The sequence below is a fragment of the Balaenoptera borealis genome (assembly GCF_965194805.1).
Source record: "Balaenoptera borealis genome assembly, chromosome: 1".
Lineage (NCBI taxonomy): Eukaryota > Metazoa > Chordata > Mammalia > Artiodactyla > Balaenopteridae > Balaenoptera > Balaenoptera borealis.
In genome coordinates, this window is record NC_138860.1 from 178,839,688 (window position 1) to 178,858,202 (window position 18,515).

Sequence of the window (18,515 nt, forward strand, 5' to 3'; positions counted from 1 at the left end):
TAGAGGGCAGACGTCAGAGAGGTGCAGCTCTCAGCGGGTCCAAGGCCCTACGGCACAGCTCTCCTCAGTGTAAAGAACAGAAGAACAGGTGGGCGTGGAAGTTATGAAACTAGGAGCTTTGTTAATTACACCAAAGGACAGTGGTTTTATTTGCCCTCCTGAGAGGAAATGCACCCCAAATCAGCCCCTGGATTTGGCTGAATGGAATGGAGGCAGGAGAGGGAGGGAGAGAAGAAGAGATAAACAATGTATTTTACTGGAACAAGGATTTCTCATAAAGTAACCTTGGCGGTAATTATACCCTTAGAGTTAGATGGTAATTGATTTAACCTATATGTTAAGTGAAATAGCAAGCTTTTTAGTTGCATCTCTTAATTAAAGCAATTAAGAGCTTTGAAATTCTCCACACACTTTGTCCAAAAACTTTCATGCATTTCCTTCCTCTGCACATTGCTTCTGGTCAGGGTTTTCCCCCTGCCTACCATGTATTGGTCTTGTTGCTGTCAGGTTTGTTTTTGTTTTTGCAGAAACAGTCCACATTGGTGATGTGGTCAAGCTAAGTCCACTTCGGTAAATTCCAATCTGTCAAACTATCTTTCCTTTTCTTTTTCCTTAAGAAAAGGGATTGTGTATCCAGAATCTGACCATCTCTCGTAACACTTATGGCTACGACCCTGGCCCAAGCCACCACCATCTCTCCTCTGGTTACTGTCAACGTCCAGTAGTTGGTCTCCCATCTTCCACCCTGACCCCTACGGTCTGTTCTCAACACAGCAGCCGGAGCGCTCCTCTGAGCAGGACTGTGGGAATGAGGCTCACTTCATTGTACCTATTGGCAGTTGTCACATCAGTTGTTCAGCGTCTTGGGATGGGATTTAAGTGTGTCCAAAAATACTTCCAGAGATGTGTGCTTGTGCATCAGCTGTTCAGGATTTCTGCTGTTTCCTCAACTGTTTGAAGGTGGAGGCACACAGAGGGACGTCAGCAAGGGCTGGTAGAAACTGCCCTCACCAGGAAAGGAAAATGTCACATCACCGGTGCAGACGCAAAATAAAACACCCAATTTTATTTTTATAATTGAGTGGCTGTCTTGTTTGTTGGTGAGTCACCAAAAGTCTGCTCCAGACTTGGATGGCCAACTCCTCCGCAGTGGCCCCTGACCCTCTCTGCTTCTATGGTAGGGTTTGGTCGGTTCTGATTTCAGGGTGAGGGTAAACATGCTCAAAGTTTTAACTTTATTGTGGTGTGTTGCCTCGGTGGACTAAGAAAACGGATATTCCTGCTTAATTCTCAGAATGATTTCCACACTAATGCTGAAGTAAAATGATCTAGTTTTCTTTGCAATTCTGTTTAAAAGGTATAAAAGTAGATCCACTGACCATATAAAAGGCTCGTCTAAAATATACCCCAAACCACGGGAAACTGAATACCCCTTTATCTCAACATATTATGAAGACAATTAAAAATTGTGTAAAGAGAAACCTTTTTGCCTCTTGGGGCAGGGTGGCTTTATTTGACATTAGACACCCCCTTCAAATGGTGATGAGAGCATGAACAAAAGCAAAGTCTAGTGCGTGAAATGCCTTACTTTTGTCATGCCTGATAGTGAGACTGATCTGTCACTAGTCTTGAAAGTTTCTCATTGGAATGGAAGCCTCAAGGCTTGTCTTGTTTTTTTTTGTTTGTTTGTGAAGGATTTTCTGTGGGGAGCTCGGGGGTGACCACTGGCCCATGGTCCCGTTCACCTCGCTTCTTCAGCAGGACTGCCCTGGATTCACGGCTGTGGGCTGGGTCCCCGGGTACTTTCAGGGCAAGGGCTGTTGTTGTGTTAGAACCACCTGCCATCTGTTGGTGAAAATGTTTTGGATTCTACATGATGAGTCACTTCTTTCTCCTGCTGTTCCTTCTGCTGTCAGGACGAATTTACCTACTGGACTTTATCAGGGGATGGAGGGGAATCACTCATCATGAAGCTTTGTCCTATGCAAAGTCCATATCCCTAATGAGCAATCTTCCTAGTGCCATCACTAGAAGAGGTGGGGAGGAGTTTCCTCTGTGTTCCCACAAGGTGGGGAGAAGACCGGCAGCCATCCAGTCTGGCCCTCACTCTAGGGCCCTCCCAGATAAAGCTACAGCTGCCGCCCTCGGCTGGTTGGAGTTGACAGTCCAAGGTGGTTCCACATTGTCTTGCCAACGCTCTCTTGCTAGGGCGCCAATGCCTGTGAGCCGGTGTGGCACAGGGCAGACCCTCAATGACTGTGGGTTAAATGAATGACTCAGGCCTGTGACCGCAAAGTGGGCCAACTTCAGACCTACCAGGGCCACCAAGAGTTAGGCCCTGGGCTCAGCTTAGCCCATTAGGCCAGGGCACCTGATTGGCAGTACCACCTACAGAGCCAAGAACGCTGAAGTTCTGATACAGTGTGTTCTTGCCGACCTCAAAAGGAGAGTACGTGGAATGATTTGGGGAAGAAATTCAGGAGTTTCTTCCCCTACAGACCAGCTTAGTGCTCTGATATGAGCTGAAAGCAGGCGCTTTCGGAAGGGTGGGCATCTGGAGTGCCTGGGGAAGAGGACTTGGATCAAACAGCAGGGCCAAGTGCTTTGCCAAGGAGAGAACTGAAGACGGGGTTCACAACGCCCTCTGTCCACTAGCGTGGGTGGCTGAAGCCTTGCGCTGAAATAAGAAGATGCACTTCTCCACTGACTCAGTTTCACGCAAATTGGTTTTTATTATTAGTATTGTCATCTTTTGTCCCCGCAGAAAAAGTTTATTTGAAACAAAAGATGTGTTTCAAATCTAGCTTTGTTCACATATCCCCAAATATCCTAAAATATTTCTATGCTTTATGCCTTCCATTTTGTTCCCACCACCCCAAAATTCTAAGCTAAATAGCAGTAGCAAACCCCTAAGTGCAGAACATTCTAACTCCTTCAAGCATGCTCCATTTCACTGCAATTTTCTAAAGATTTCTTGCCTGGAGAAATTACCAAGTCCCAGGTGGGTGGGATTTTATTCTTACCACAGAGTAGGTGGTAAGAATAAAATGTGGGAGGCTCTTCCCCCAGCCTCCTAGATCAGAGGCAGAGTTCTGTGCTCGAGTCCTGGGTGGGAGGCGAAACCCCTGGACTTGAGTACCAGGCTCGAGTCACCAGGCCCTTCTGCGTGGTCAGCAGCCGGGGGATGCGGCCAGTGGCCTGGGCCTGCCCAAGGCTCCACCAGCCCCAGCTGACCTTTGCAGTCAGAGGAGCGGCTGACCAAATGGCATTAAGAAATTTTGCAAAACATTCCAAAATAACCTATTCTAGAATGATCTGGGTGGCGTGGGATGCAGTTAGGACAAGGCGAGCCTTCTTCAGAGGAAAGGATGTTGGTGTTCATCTCCAGGGCCAAGTATCAATTTGCTGGAAGTAACATTTCCAACCACAGGCTTTATCTATGCACGAGATGCACTCGTTGCTATGCTTGTAGAAGTCCTGCCTTCTCTGTGTACCTAGCAAGTAGGGGTGCATATCAGTACTCAGGGCTTTGTGATGGCTGGGCTCTGGGAGGACAGGTGTTCTCCACTCTGAATGGGGATTTGGCCGTAAAGGGGACCCAGGTGAGATGTGGGAGCCTTGCTGAGCTTACAACACGAGGGAACTTGGGAAAATTTCCCTGTCACCATTTCAGAGCTGGAAAAGCAAGACTCCGGGGTCTGCCACACAGCTACGGGTGTCATGCTGATCAACGAGACATTTATTTGGGCACGTGGTTTCAGCGTAGGCACAGCAAAGCGACACCAAACCGAGGCGCCCTCTTCCTCCGGGGGATTCTGAATCAGAACACGGGGTCACCCCTGTCGTCTCAAGGGAGCCTCCGTGTTTGAAGTAGGGGAGACCCTGAAACTGGGGGATAAAACAATGTATCCACACCCAGATAAGCCAAGGGGGCCTTTCCTACAAGTTTGTGCAGACTTGTAGGTTTGTGCCATTTAAAAACAAAAGATGCCACCACTGGGGAAAGCAAAGGATGTAAGATTACACTGGCTTTTCTCAGTTTTGGGAAAATTTTGTGCAGAGAGTAGCTACCAAAAATTGTAAACCTGGTCAGTCTGTATTAAAAATAAAGTAGCTCCTGGCTAATTCCTGCTTATGGAAGGGATTCACTTTCCAGCTCTTGGGCTCTTTCCGAAATGTTGGTGTATTGGGGGATTTGTATTAGCTGAAGGCCTATTCTTTCCTCTGAAACCACCTCACACAAATGGTAATCCCCGAGAAACTTGAGCCACTCGAGCTTGGCAAAGGGGCTGCTCCCAAAATAGGGTCAAGCGCCTGTTTCTTAAAGATACTTGCAAGAAACACAAATGCCAGTGCAGTATTTCCTGAACCCTGGTTATTTACCAGACCAGAATCCTCTCTGGGAAGTGTTTAATCCTGCATCAAATACAGAAAGGCAAACCATTGGCTTCAAGAGAGTGCAAGTTCATTGTAAAGGTAAGCAGGTGCTTCAGAAAGGACCCAAGGAGAAAAGGAGAAGGCCTGGTCACAGCTGTTCCAGGAACAGCCTTGGTCACTTGCCAGTTCACTCCTGTGGTGGAGAGAGTTTAACAACTGCAAGAGAATCCTCTTAATGCATTTGGTGCCTGTGTAGATTTCACTGCTTCAAAGAAGATGTGCTGAGGGTGAGTGTCCCAAGAGTCACAGCTGCACCAGATTCACATGGCACTTGGAACCAAGCTGCCCGGGAGGCCGTGGCGCCCAACCACACTCCTTGCTCAGAGACCCAGGACCCCAGCTGGGTGGCTGCGGACTCAGGGCCATCCCTCCCCATCTTCCTGTGAGATGCCCAGCACCGACTTGTGGAGGATTCCGCACTCCTGCAGAGACTTGGTGAGGTCAGAGAAATGTCTCCTGGGCACCTCCATCGTTTCAATGCTGCAGTGTCGGTACGTGGCCTCGTTCTTGTGTTCGGCCACGGCGACAACGGTGTGTAAGTCATCAGTTGGCCGGAAAGGGTGGACAAACCTTCGTCCTGACGGTGATCTGACGGCAAGCAGCAGCGTTGGCTCTTGATCTGACGGTTCCTCCAGGTCTCTGGCCCTATAGGAGCTTTGTCTCTTGGTCCGCACGATGCATTTCCTCTCCGGGGAACAAGGTTGAGCTCGGGAACCTTCTTCACTCGTCTTCACGGTGCAGGTCTCCGCTTGGTAAAGAGCCTGGGTGCTGCTCAGCTGCAGGGAACCAGCCTTTTTAGCAACTGTTTCCAGGGCCGCCTCCTCCAGGGTCTTCCTGTTGATGGAAGGAAGGACTGGGTATTTATTGAGGGAAGACGATGCCCCTGTGGGCACCTGCTGCAGCAGCTCCGGGATCTCATCGGGGGCTCCCTGACTTGGAGATCTGGGTGTGCAGGCTGCCGGTTTCTGGCTGCTCGGCGACTCGCGGGGAATGGCTGGAGGTGAAGATGGCGTGAGGCTGCGGCATCCCTCCGTGCCCGCGGGCTTATGCAGACTTGGCCGAGTGCGTCCCTTGGCAGACTTGGGCCTTGTGACGTGCGTGTTTAGTGAGTCTGGCTGCCAAATGAAGCTGCCAGCTGCTGTGCTGACAGCAGTGCTGCATTCAGGGGGCGCTGTATTCACCGGGGCTTCCGTGGCCATGGCTCCTCAAGACCCCTAAGGAAGCAAGAGAAGAGAGGAGGCTGTGGGTTAAACGTCCTAGGACTTCTGGACCTGAGCCATTCACGTCCCAGGATCCAGAATAAGGACCGGCCACGATGGGGGCGGGAGGGGGTGTGCAGAGGAGCTTCTCTCTGGATTTCTGGCATCTGGACAAGGGCATCAGCTGCAATTCATTCATTCATTCATTCCAGGCATTGGAATATATCAGTGAACCAAAGTCCTTGCAACTTAAATTATTATAGTGAGAAGAGGCTGGTGTGAAGTCCACAAGTAAATAGATATTTTCAGCGACTAATAACTGCTATGAGGAAAATAAAGTATTGCACCAGCGAGTGACTAATTCTTATTCTTACGGGGGGTCGGGAGGGCTTTAACCTGAGAGACCAGATTGATGAGAAGGAATAAGCCCTGTTACGATCGAGAGCAGGGCTCAGCTAACTTTTTCTCTAAATGGTTTTGGCTTTGGGAGCCACGTCGTCTCTGATCCAACCACTCACCCCTGCCCCTGTAGCACAAGAACAGCCATAGACAGTACGTAAGCAGGGGACTGCGGCTGTGTTCCCAGGCAACTTTATTTACGAAGACAGGGGTGGGCCCAGTTTGGCCCACAGGCTGTGGTTTGCCCACCCTTGCTCTAGGGGGAAGTGTCCCCGGTGAGGGAAGAGCCAGGGTCCAGTCCGGAGGGCGGAATCTGCCGGCTCCCAGGGTGGGGCACTCCGCCCTACACCGTCCACAGACCCGGAGGCCCAGAAGAGAGCGTTACCCGTGGCTGCCTTTGCTCAGAAGAGAGAAAGTAACCCTGTTCAGTTACCCAGCAGGGAATCCAAGCTCAGCTTCACTCAAAAGCTGAGAGCTATATATATGTGTTAGCATACGGTATTTGTTTTTCTCTTTCTGACTTACTTCACTCTGTATGACAGACTCTAGGTCCATCCACCTCACTACAAATAACTCAATTTCATTTCTTTTTATGGCTGAGTAATATTCCATTGTATATATGTGCCACATATGGAATCTAAAAAAAAAAGGTTATGAAGAACCTAGGGGCAGGATGGGAATAAAGACACAGACCTAACAGACCTACTAGAGAATGGACTTGAGGACACGGGGAGGGGGAAGGGTAAGCTGGGACAAAGTGAGAGAGTAGCATGGACATATATACACTACCAAATGTAAAACAGATAGCTGGTGGGAAGCAGCAGCATAGCACAGGGAGATCAGCTCCGTGCTTTGTGACCACCTAGAGGGGTGGGATAGGGAGGGTGGGAGGGAGACGCAAGAGGGAGGGGATATGCGGGTATATGTATATGTATAGCTGATTCACTTTGTGATACAGCCGAAAGGAACACACCATTGTAAAGCAATTATACTCCAATAAAGATGTTAAAAAAAAAGAGCTGAGAGCTAGAGCTTCCTGCCACAGGTGGCAGGGGGGCTCCCACCGGGTATTCACTGACAAGTCACTTCACGCAACATCCCTCTGCTGCCCTCACTTTGTCATCAGGCTGGGGGAGAGGAGCAGGAGACCCCACTGCTGGTCCACCCATTGGCCAGAACTCACAGGGGGGCACTCAGCTTCCAGACCAGGGTTGATGATCCCTTTCCGTAAATGGCCAGAGAGTAAATATTTTCCGCTTCGTGGGCCACAGTCTGTCACAACTACTCATCTCTGCCCTTGTGGTGTGAACGCCGCCATAGAGAGTGTGTAAATGAACGGGTGTGGCTTTGTCCCAAGGAAACTGCCTTTATGGACACTGGCATTTGAATTTCATATCATTTTCATGCGGCACAAAATCTTCTTCTTTTTATTTTTTCCAACCATTAAAAGTGTAAAAGCTATTGTTAGCTCACGAGCCACACAAAATGAGTGGTGTGATCTGGCCTGTGGACCATGGTTTACCAAACCCCGTCCTAGGCCAACTTCAAAGGGGCCTCCGGCCACACGCTAATTCTACAGATGTGTGAGCCAGAAAAGCAGAGCAAATGCCCCAGGCCGCCAAGCCAGCTGGTGGCAGAGCCTGAAAGAGAACCCAGGTCTGTGACACCCAGTTCTGTTCTCAAGGACCAGTCTTGGCCTCTCCCCCAGCACTGATCACATTCAGTCTCTCCGTTAGCTGTTGACATTTCTTCTTCCCAACCACCTTGTCAACACTTTGAGGGCCCCTGTGTTTGGACCTCCCACACCCTGTATTTGGGGGTGTTCACGAGTGCACGTCCTGAAGCATGGTGGGAGGCGTGTTTCTCTTGCAGGCCTGGAACTGCCAAGTCAGGCCCCCTCCCCTGTCCTCGCTGTCTTCACAGCACCTTCGCTAACACGCTTCTGATCACCTTTTCTTCCCAGTCCCTGGTTACGTCCTTCCCAGGACACTGCAACGTGCTGGGCTCCCTGCCTCCTCTGAAGCCTGACCACCACTGTGACTGTGGCTCTCTCCACCTGCAGCCTGACCAGCCCTCTCCCAGCCCTCGAAAGACCTTCTGGTAGCTTCCCAGAGCCTCCCCAAGAAGCAGCGCGTTTGGAAGCAAAGGGCCCAGGACCCGGTGTCATAAGACCTAGGTTCTATTTCAGGCCCTGCCAAGAGCTAGCTGGATGACCATGGGACAATCATTCTACCTTTCTGGTACATTGCTTTCCTCATCTATAGAATTAGCTATATGACCTTGAAAACATTATTTAACTGCCTCTAAACATCAGTCTCTTTATCTGCAACATGAGGACAGTAATACGAAACATCATAGGTAAGGCCGTAAAAACCAGGCTTGGCACACAGTAAAGGCTTCATTTTTCTGCTTTTGGTTTTTGTTTTCTGTTTATTTAGTGCTTTTGACTGTTTTAGGTCCAAAAGTCTTACCTGTTGCTTCAGAGCCTTTCTCCAGGGTGTCCGTGGTGGGTCTACTCCCAGTCACCTCTGATCGGCTGGGTGACTCAGGGGACCCATGCCTGCCCCGCCCGCTGCACAGAAATGCCGGAAGGTTGACTCCAGTGAGCTACTGCCTATGAAATTGCCTCCAAAAATGCATTCTAATATGTCCCTTCTAATCCCATACTTTTACTTATTTATTTATTTAGTTAGTTAGTTATGTATTGGCCACGCCACATGGCTTGTGGGATCCTAGTTCCCCGAGCAGGGATCGAACCTGGGCCCTCGGCAGTGAAACCGTGGAGTCCTAGCCACTGGACTGCCAGGGAATTCCCCCTAATCCCACACTTTAATCGTATACTTACCTCCCATTCACTTACTCCAAACTACCTTCATCACACAATGCTGAGCAATGCAATTCAAGCCCCTTAGCTCTGCACCCTAATATTCCCATTCTGTGCATATTACCATCATTGTCTAATTTTAGGGCATATCCCCTTCCTCACCGCTAAAACCACAACCAAACAAAACACAGTATCCCTGTGTATTCCTGAAGGGCTACTCAGTTCAAAGTCTGCCCTGTCAGAAAGAGAAAAACAAATACAGTATGCTAACACATATATGGAATCTAAAAAAAAAAAAAAAAACGGTTCTGAAGAACCGTTTTTAGGTTTAGGGGCAGGACAGGAATAAAGACGCAGACATAGAGAATGGACTTGAGGACACGGGGAGGGGGAAGGGTAAGCTGGGACAAAGTGAGAGAGTAGCATGGACACATATACACTACCAAATGTAAAACAGATAGCTGGTGGGAAGCAGCAGCATAGCACAGGGAGATCAGCTCCGTGCTTTGTGACCACCTAGAGGGGTGGGATAGGGAGGGTGGGAGGGAGACGCAAGAGGGAGGGGATATGGGTATATATGTATACGTATAGCTGATTCACTTTGTTATAAAGCAGAAACTAACACACCATTGTAAAGCAATTATACTCCAATAAAGACGTTAAAAAAGAAGAAAAAAAAGTCTGCCCTGTCTTTCTTAACTGCAAGGCCTCTCTGTGTTTGCTCCATTCTGCTCACAGGCAGTGTCTTTCCACACTCCCATTTTCCCACTTCTAGTCTTTCACACTCAATCTGGCTGCTGGGAGTCCGGGAGCCTTCTCCTTGGCATCAAAAAAGCCTACCCAGCTCCTTGTTAATTTAGTCTATTTTCTGATCAACTGTGAAGAATGTGGGGGGGGGGTTCCCTTTAATTTTAGTCAAAGTCTTTCGCTTGTAATTAAGCAGCTCTGCACTTAACTCAGGGTGGCATGGGGAGGTCATAACTGCCCAACTGTTCTGCCAAAGAGAAGCTCAACTGGGAGACTGGCTCCCCCTCTCTGCCCACCCTTCCCCGTTGAAGAAGGGCTGTTAATTTGCCACAGCTTCTACCCAATTATCACAGACTTGGCATCTAATTCCCACACACGCCTCAGGAAGGTTTAACTGTCAGTAAGTTTGGTAACTTAGAAACCTCTTCCTTAACAACTTTGATGAGGAAAGTCATGTGTTCTCATAGGCTCCCTGCTGGATTATTTTTAACAGTAAAACTTGAGTGTGTGCGTGCACTTTCTATACCTTTTGGTACTATATAATTATCCACGTTCAGGGGGTGTCATATCCAAGACACCCTGGTCATAAGATAACATGACTGCGAGCTATCTCGGAGAAAAACCTCAATTATGACTAATCCCTATAAGCCCACTCATGGTTATTTAGAGATTAACACCTCCTTCAGGTAAAACCGTTCCATCAAACCTGCTTTCATAACCCGCTGCCTCCTGCCGAGCGCAGGAACCATCTGTTACATGCAGGGAACATCAACTCTCCCCAGCTTCTCCCACATGGAGAGGGGAGGTAGGGGAAACAGGTGTTTGGGGACCTGGGCCAACGGTGTCTTTATATTCACACCTTGGGTCTCAAACTCTGCCTGCCCGCCTCAGTCCAGGGAGGCTTCTGCTGCATCCATCATCAACCCTGCTCAGCTCATCTCACCACCTCTAGGCCTGGCAGACTCTCAACCACAAAGTGATTTGACGAGATCTAGGCGTAGGCTTCCATCAAGCTGCCTGTTGAATAGGCAAGTGGCCTGTTTACTTAAACATAATAGCTGCACCCCAGAGGCCTGCTAGGAGTCAGGAAACAAACATTGATAACGGTTCCCAAGGAACTGCCAAAAGGGCAGGTGCCCATCCCTTAAGATTACTCACCAAATCAACTGGAAAGAAGGAGAATTGGATAGGAGAAGCTAACGCCATCTTCCTGTTTTCCCACCTCCTACCACGGGGTCAGACCGCCCTATTTCACTCACAACCCAAATCTAAGCCTACAATAAATGTAATAAAATATAACTACCCACATATCATCTGCTGGTATATACCAAGGATGCATACATTTGAATTGGTCTTTTAAAAATGTTTGTCAGTTAATACTATCCCCTGCCAATCCCCACCCCTCCTTGTGAGGCTTTGAGGATGAAAAATGCTCAGAAGAACCAACAGGAGATAGTAGTTGGCCTGAGAATGAGAAAACTTTGGTACCATTCCCAGTTCTACCCAGGACTAAAGATTAGAATACACTGTCCTACGCAGAGTGCCATGTTTAAAAGGGGGAGTGGAGAAATTGGACCACAAGCCGCCAAGTGATCAAAGGTCTGGAAAGGGAACTGGGCATGATTCCAGCAGCAGTGGGGAGGGAGGATTAGAGGTAGGTGGAGAAGAAGAGCTCAGTTCTTTTCAAGTACCGGCAGCTCTAGAAGGAGGCAAGATGAGGCAGCAGGAGGGATGTGGGGGGAGGGGCAAGAAAGAGCCTCTAGAAAGTGCGAGTTGACCTGGGTGAAACAGCGGGGGTCTGGGGGGGAGGCTCAGATCTGGTTCCGGTCTCTCTGTGTGACAGGACATCCCCTTGTCCCTCGGAGTCTGTGTTCGGTCTGTACTACCCAGCCAGGAGGGCATGGCCCAGCGGCTTCCTAGGACCCTCGGCTTCCGCAGAGCCCGGGAGCTGTCCCATTCTGGCAACGGTGAGCTCCGGGCCGGGCTGGCTCTGCCCCTGGGGAGCAGCCGCTTCCCTCCTGGCCCCTGGCCTGTCTCCCGGGGTTCGCCCCTGGGGCCGAGTCTGGGGAGGCCCGCCCGGGCGACGGGCCCCGGGGGGCTCGGGGCTGGCCTGTCCCGGCCCCTCCCAGACCCCCAGGAGGCCGAGGACAGACCCGCGGGCCGGCGGCCGGCCGCGCTCACCTAGCGGCGCCGCTCCGTCCGCCGCCGTCGCCGGGCTCCGTCCCGCGGGTAAACAGCCTGGGTCTCCCGGGCAACCGCGCCGGTGGGCGGCCACGTGCTTCCGGTCTGGCCGGAACCGGCCCGGCCTGGGGGGGAGGGGGTGTGTCGGGGGGGGGGGGGGCTGAGGCCCTGGGAGGCGACGGGGTGGGGACTCAGGCCTGGCCTCTCCTGCCTCCTCTTTTCCTCACCCAGCCTGCCTGCCTCGCTGCACGTCTCCTGGGGGACAGGGCGTCCATGGGGAGGAGAGCCCTGGCCAGGAGGCTGGGGGTGGCAGGCCCGCCTGCCTCAAACCCCTTTCGTGACCTTGGCTCAGGCCCTGACGCTCTCAGTGTCCCTGATTGTCAGATGAAGCTGCTGAGCTGACTGAATCTTGTGAATCCTAGAATCTGAGCGGCTGCTTTTGGGGCATCTGATTGAGTCCGCCCTTTCGACACCCGTGCCTTGACCTCCTCATTTCCCTATCAGCCTACCACTCCCGGGCCTCATCCGAAATCTTGCTGTAGCTACATCTGCACCTGCTTTGACCCTCCTGACCATGACTTCTTCCGCAACTCCAGCCACTTCTACCACGCTTGTCATTCAACATCTTCCAGAGGCCCGTCCATTGCCTTTCTGCTTTCTCCATATCAACCTGCTTCTTCCCTACCCTGTTGAGTTCAAGCTCCATTACCTCAGCCATTCCCTTGCGAGAAGCCGTGCCCTTGTCCTGCTGTCTTTCCATCACTCCCACCTGAGGAAACCCCAACCAGTCCCCCTACACCAAGGTCCTGAAGAAATCTTGACCAGCCACAGGCATTGATGTCATGGAAACATGGGGTCTCCAACCTCCTTTGGACGCTCAGTCCTACACAGAAATCCTCCCACTTTCCCCAGCCCAGTTTTGACTCCTTTCTTCTCAGTGGCTATTTCAAACCTTGTCCTCTCTCCTAAAATCTCTCACCTCTCCTCGTTCCTCCTCCTGCTCAGAAGATATCCTTACTTCCCTCCTCAGAGAGAAAATAGAAGCCATCAGATGGGAACTTTCTCAGCTTTCTGCCCTCAGACCTACAATCTTGCCTACTTTTGTCTCCCTGCTTTCCTTCCTCCCTCCTGTTCCGATGGGAGGGAACCCATCCTCTGATTCTGTCCGAGATTCACTGCTGCTCCAGACCTGCCCTGAAGGCTGTCCCCGGCCACAGGGTCATACCTGTACACACCCTCATCATACTCCAGGCCTTTGCTCCTGCCGTCCCCTCTGCCTACAAGATTCTTCTTCACTCTCCCCAACTCCTCATCCTCTTTCTTTGCCTAATGGCCACTTACCCTTCAGATCCCAACTTAATAGATGAAGGTTTTCTTCCAAGATGGAATTAAGATAGCTTCAGAAGGAGACCTAATTGGACACTTGTCTGCCAGGCTCTGTTCTAGACTCTTGGAATTTGCAGAGGAATAACTAGTGACTATATTATTAGAAGATAACGTTCGGAGACATTCAAGCACCGTATCATCAGAGGAAAAAATTCAGATCCACTACCTAGCATAATGGCAAAATGTTTGCTACCTTGTCTATCCCAGATGCGTGGATGCAGGACTGTAATAGAGCACAGCTCTAACCTTCCTGCAAGATGTTCAAAATAGGCTGAGAAGACAAGTCGCACAGTCATAAGGAGTTACAAATCAGATTCTTTTCAGTACAATCTGAGCCAAGGGTGGAAAAGCCACACAGGCTGGACATGATTATGTGCCACGTGATTGGCACGGACAGGAAGTTCTCTGGGGGCCTGGGAAAGAGGGGATCATTTCAGTGGTGGTGCTTCTTCCCATCTCAGAAAAGAAACACCTGATCTGTGGGAGCTGCCGGCGAGGGCCTGGGTTGGGCAGGCCCCCTGCTAGGGTCACCCCCTCACCCACCCTGCACATCTAGGGAGGCATCTAAGGACCCAAGAAGGTGCAGGAGCTCGAGGTTTTAGGAGCTGAAGGTTTTAAAGCTCTGTGCTGGCGGCTTATTTCTTGTAAATGATTCTGTCAGAAATATCTAAGCAAGGCTCTTCAGCCCTTCAACGCCCACCCAAAAAATTTTAAAGCGGATTCTTCATCAGCTATTTTAATATCACCTAAGAATTATGCAATCTTTCGGAAAATCAGATTGGCTTCTTACCCCATTTGTGTGCGTGAGTGTGTTTGTGTGTGTGGATGTGTCCCCATGTGTGCACACAGTGGAACGGTGCTTATGCCTTGGGTCTGTTTAATCTTCAGCAGTGTGTGCCTTTTGCTCCCAGGGGCCACGGAATGCACAGCCCTAGGGGGGAGGCTGGAGGGAAGGAAAGGAAGGAAGCTGGCCAGCCAGTTGCTGTGCCTGCCTGCTCTTTAAAGAGAGGGCTGACTCCGCTACCTTTGTCTCTCCGCCTCTTTTGAAGAGGATGTCTTTAAAGGATGAACCCTTTAACGCCAGGTCTTCAGCACACATACAAAGTGGATTCTCAGTAAACGTGGCCAAAGGTCACTGCCCTGCCAGCTTAAATGTGGATTCACCTCCTTCCCAGCCATGGGTCTCTCTACTCCACAGCTCTCTTCCTGGGCTCCAGCCAGCTTGTTCCCCAAATGGGCCCTCAGCGTTTTCACCTCCAGGGTCTTTGCGTGTGCCTGCCCGACCCTGCTCCCTTCCTTGAAGTTAATCCAAATTTACTGATCCTTCAAGGCCCATCTTAAAAGTCACCATTTTCTTGAAGGCCTTTCCTGACCACACCCACCCCCCGACACACACACCCCTCCTGTGCTTTCTCTGATCCCTTTTGGTCCAGTGGAAGATGCCCAAGATGGCACCATGGACCCCCACTAGGTCAACTCCTCTAATCTTCAGGACTCTCCTCCCTGCCAATGGAGTTGTAGAAAACAATTGAAAATCAGCCCCCCCCCCAAGTTAATGATTGGCAGAGCAGTTTTAGAACCCCAGTCCAGCTGATTCCAAAGCCCACCCTGTACCCCAGAGGCCCATCCCCCACCCCAGCATTCCCACTTGGCACTTTACCTGTACCCGCCTATTGCGCTGGTCATGGGGTTACAGGCGTGACCTCTGGGCTCAAGGCTCGAGTTTGAATCCCAGCTCCACCCCTTGCTAGCTGGAGACCTTGGGTAACTGCTTTAACTTCTCTGGACCTCAGTTTTCACATCTGTAGAACAAAGATGACGAGAATAGGATTGTTGCGAGGGTGAAATGAGATAACACGTGTAAAGGTCTTCATAGTGCCTGGCGCATGGTAAGTGCTTGGTGAGGGTTAAGTTCATCACCCTGTTGTTCTCATCCCACCGTGCACATCTCTTTCAGTAGATTATGAGCTCCTTGTGGGCGGGAACTTGCCTGTGTCTGAGTTTCCTGCTTTGCCCACCACGTGCCTGCTTTGTGGTAGGTACCTATGAGAATTCAATTAATGATGATGGTGATGTTGATTGCACAGCTGGCTTTTCTATGAGAGATCCAGCAAGTTGCCAGTTGGTATCCCCCCAAGGGTATGTGGCTTGAAGTCTAAATGAGCCCTCCCCCGGGGCTGGGCTGAAGGCAGAAGCTTCAGTTTCTTAGCAGCTTGTCCCCAAAGAGCAATCGGCCTTTTTTTTGCCTTTTTTTTTTTTTTTGAACTAGCGACTTGTAGATTTTGAAGTCTGTACCCAGTGTCCTACTCTTTCTGTCCTCAATCCCATTAGACATGTCGATTGAGATCATGGATAACCTTCAAGCAGAAGGGTGGATCCACTGGGTGGATCTTCTGGTAAAGAGGCCAAGAGGCTGCCACAGTTAGTCACGCCTCCCGATGAATCAGCTTCCTGAGCGCACTGCAAGAGAGAAGTTTCTAGAAAATGAAATTCACCCCTTGACATACTGCAGTTGTTTTTTTAAAAAAAATATTATTTCCGCCATATTATTGGAAAACTTCCAAAAATGTATTGCCTCCTCTTCCCAGTGTTCTTCAGCAAAACATAGCAGGCATGGTAACTCACCTTGGCTACTGTTGACCAAGTGCTTTTGCCACCGGGAGCTTGTTGAATCTTGCCGGCAATCCGTCGGGGGCCAGGACTATTGTCTCCATCTCACAGATGAAGACACTGAGGCTCAGGGAGCTGCAGTGGCTGTGACAGGAAGTGGCATCTCTGCACACTACAACCTTTTCTCGGGGCTCGGAAGGCAATAACTACGCTCCGGGTGCAATACTGTTGACATGGCTAGAGCCACCTGTCCTGCACTCCTGGCCCCAGCTTTGCGGGCTTGGTCAGTTATCCTTTTAATCATTCCTCTCTCTCCCTTGCCTTCCTGCTAAGAGCAGCCACTCTTTTTTCTAATTTCTGTTCAACTTCTGGGTCTGAGAAAAAGAGGCTGATGCTCTTGCTAGAATTTTGTCTAAAATAAGAGCCTTGTGCCATGTGCTTGGATGCTCGGGGGCGTCTTCGGTTTTGTTTTCTCGGCTGTGTGTTGGATAGTTACAGCGTTTGGCTCAGTGACCCACAGGTAAGCAAGAGAACTGCTAAGGGGTTAGGGGTGCTGTCTTTGGAGTCAGACACACCTGGACTAAGCCCTGGCTCTGTCAACTTGCAGGGCCACCTACCTACCCTCTGCCAGTCTCTATCCCCTCACCTGTGAACTGGGCTTGATCATCTGTGCCTCTTCGGGAGGACTGAAAGAGGATTCGAGGAGATAATCCATGTACCAGGCTTAGCCCCATTCTGCTCCTCAATGGACTGTAGTTTCGTTTTTATTTCTGTGACTTGAAGCATGATAGGCCTCAGATCATTCATTCATTCATTCACCCCTCGAGTATTTATTACTGCCCATCTCTCCGTGCCTAGTTTCCTTTATCTGCAAAACGAAGATAATAACAGTAGTTATCTAGCTGAGGACTAGATATGAGGACTTAAAGAGTAAATATATGTGAAGTGCTCAGAATTGTGCCAGGTGTAAAATAAACGTGATACACATGTTAACCATCATCATCATTAGTACTGGTTTGTACCAGGCACTGTGATAGTTAGACTCTAGGTGAACAAAATAGAATGACCTTGGACTTGTGGATCTTGTAGGCTCTTTCCTCCTTATTTTCTCCATGGGGAGAAAAGCCAACCAATGTTTCATCGCCGTCCATGTAAGATGAAGTGATGGGTTTGAGAGAGTTGCTCCTAGGGACCTGCCAACTTGCTGGCTGCTGCCCTAGAGGCTGGCGTAAGAGTCATGCCTCCCTCCCTCCGTCTCCCCCTTCATCAAGTCTCTGGGCCCCTAGCCCTGTGCTCTTGGCTTTGGTTCAGCACAATTCAAAGCACCCGTAAATGATTACTCAAAGGGAGAGAACCATGTCTGTCTTGCTTAAGTCACAGCTGTGGAGGTCAGTGTGTATGAAAAGGCTCTGTAACCTTCCAAATGCCACACAGACAAGAGGTTTAGGTAGGGAGCCCGGCGAGTTGGATTTGAAGTTAGGGAACAGAGCTTAGTCCTTGGCCCCGCCACTTGGTAGCCGTGTGGATCTGTTTCAGGTCACCTCTCCTCTCTGAGTTGGTTTCTCAATTGTCAAATGAAGAAGTGATAGGTCCTGCCTGGTAGGATTGTAGTGAGGAGGAAATAGGAGCAGAATACAAATTTAAGGTCATGCAAGGCCCCCTCAAACGCCTCCGTCCTTTTGGAGGTGAGTCCGCTGCCCCTTTCTCTGAGCTCAAAGGCGTTTATATATACAACCACTAGAGCAACGCTCATCACTCCGCACAGGCTTAGATGGGCCTCCCCGGACACAGACTCTGAGATGGAGAAGTGCATTGCCAGGCGGCTCCCTGGAGAGACACCTGTGCGGAAGTGAAGCAGGCGAAGTTGGGGAGCATGAGAAGCCGACACGTGGAGACAGTTGCTAAGGCCACAGCTGGTCCCCCAGCGAGCTCTGGGAGACCTGGGATGCCCTTTCAGAGCTGTCCCGAAGGATGCAAGGGGGCGGCCCTTTTTTTTTTTAATTTATTTTTTTATTGAAGTATAGTAGGCATACAATATCATGTTAATTTCAGGAGTTTACCAGAGTGACTGAGGAAAGGCATTATGAAATGATCACCATGATAAGTCTATTAACCATCTGTCACCACTCAAAATTATTACAGTATTATTAACTATATTCCTTGTGCTGTATATTACATCCCCGTGACATTTTATAACTGGAAATTTGTATCTCTTAATGCCCTTCACCTCTTTCATCCAACCCTCCACCTCCCTCCCCTCTGGTAACCACCTGTTTGCTCTCCATATCTATGACTCTGTTTCTGTTTTGTTTTGTTTGTTCATTTGTTTTGTTTTTTAGATACCACATATAAGTGAAATTATATGGTATTTGTCTTTCTTTTTATGGCTTATTTCACCTGGCATAATACCCTCTAGGCCCATCCATGTTGTTGCAAATGGCAAAAATTTTAATTTTTTTATGGCTGAGTAATATTTCATTTTATATATATATATATATATATATGCTTAGGTTGCTTTCATATCTTGGCTACCGTAAATAATGAACATATGGGTCATCTGTGTTTTCGGATTAGTGTTTTTGTTTTCTTTGGGTAACTACCCATAAGTGGAATAGCCGGATCATATGGTAGTTCTACTTTTAATATTTTGAGGAACCTCCATACTGTTTTCCACAGAGGCTGCACCAACTTACATTCCCACCCACAGTGCACGAGAGTTCCCTTTTCTCTAC

General features: G+C 49.6%; 1 protein-coding gene across 1 annotated transcript; it reads right to left on the minus strand.

The window, feature by feature from the left end:
* Positions 1-226: 226 nt before the first annotated feature.
* UBXN10 (UBX domain protein 10) lies at positions 227-11,858 on the minus strand. Its single transcript, XM_082351266.1, has 2 exons — positions 11,788-11,858; positions 227-5,651 (listed from the first exon to the last, which is right to left on the minus strand). Exon 2 carries the CDS (start codon positions 5,634-5,636, stop codon positions 4,794-4,796), a length of 843 nt encoding a protein of 280 aa, XP_082207392.1. The 5' UTR covers positions 5,637-5,651; positions 11,788-11,858; the 3' UTR covers positions 227-4,793.
* Positions 11,859-18,515: the final 6,657 nt, after the last annotated feature.

What these genes read in the sequence shown, in the direction of transcription:
- UBXN10 (XM_082351266.1), bottom strand. Translation starts at nt 5,636, where the DNA reads ATGGCCACGGAAGCCCCGGTGAATACAGCGCCCCCTGAATGCAGCACT.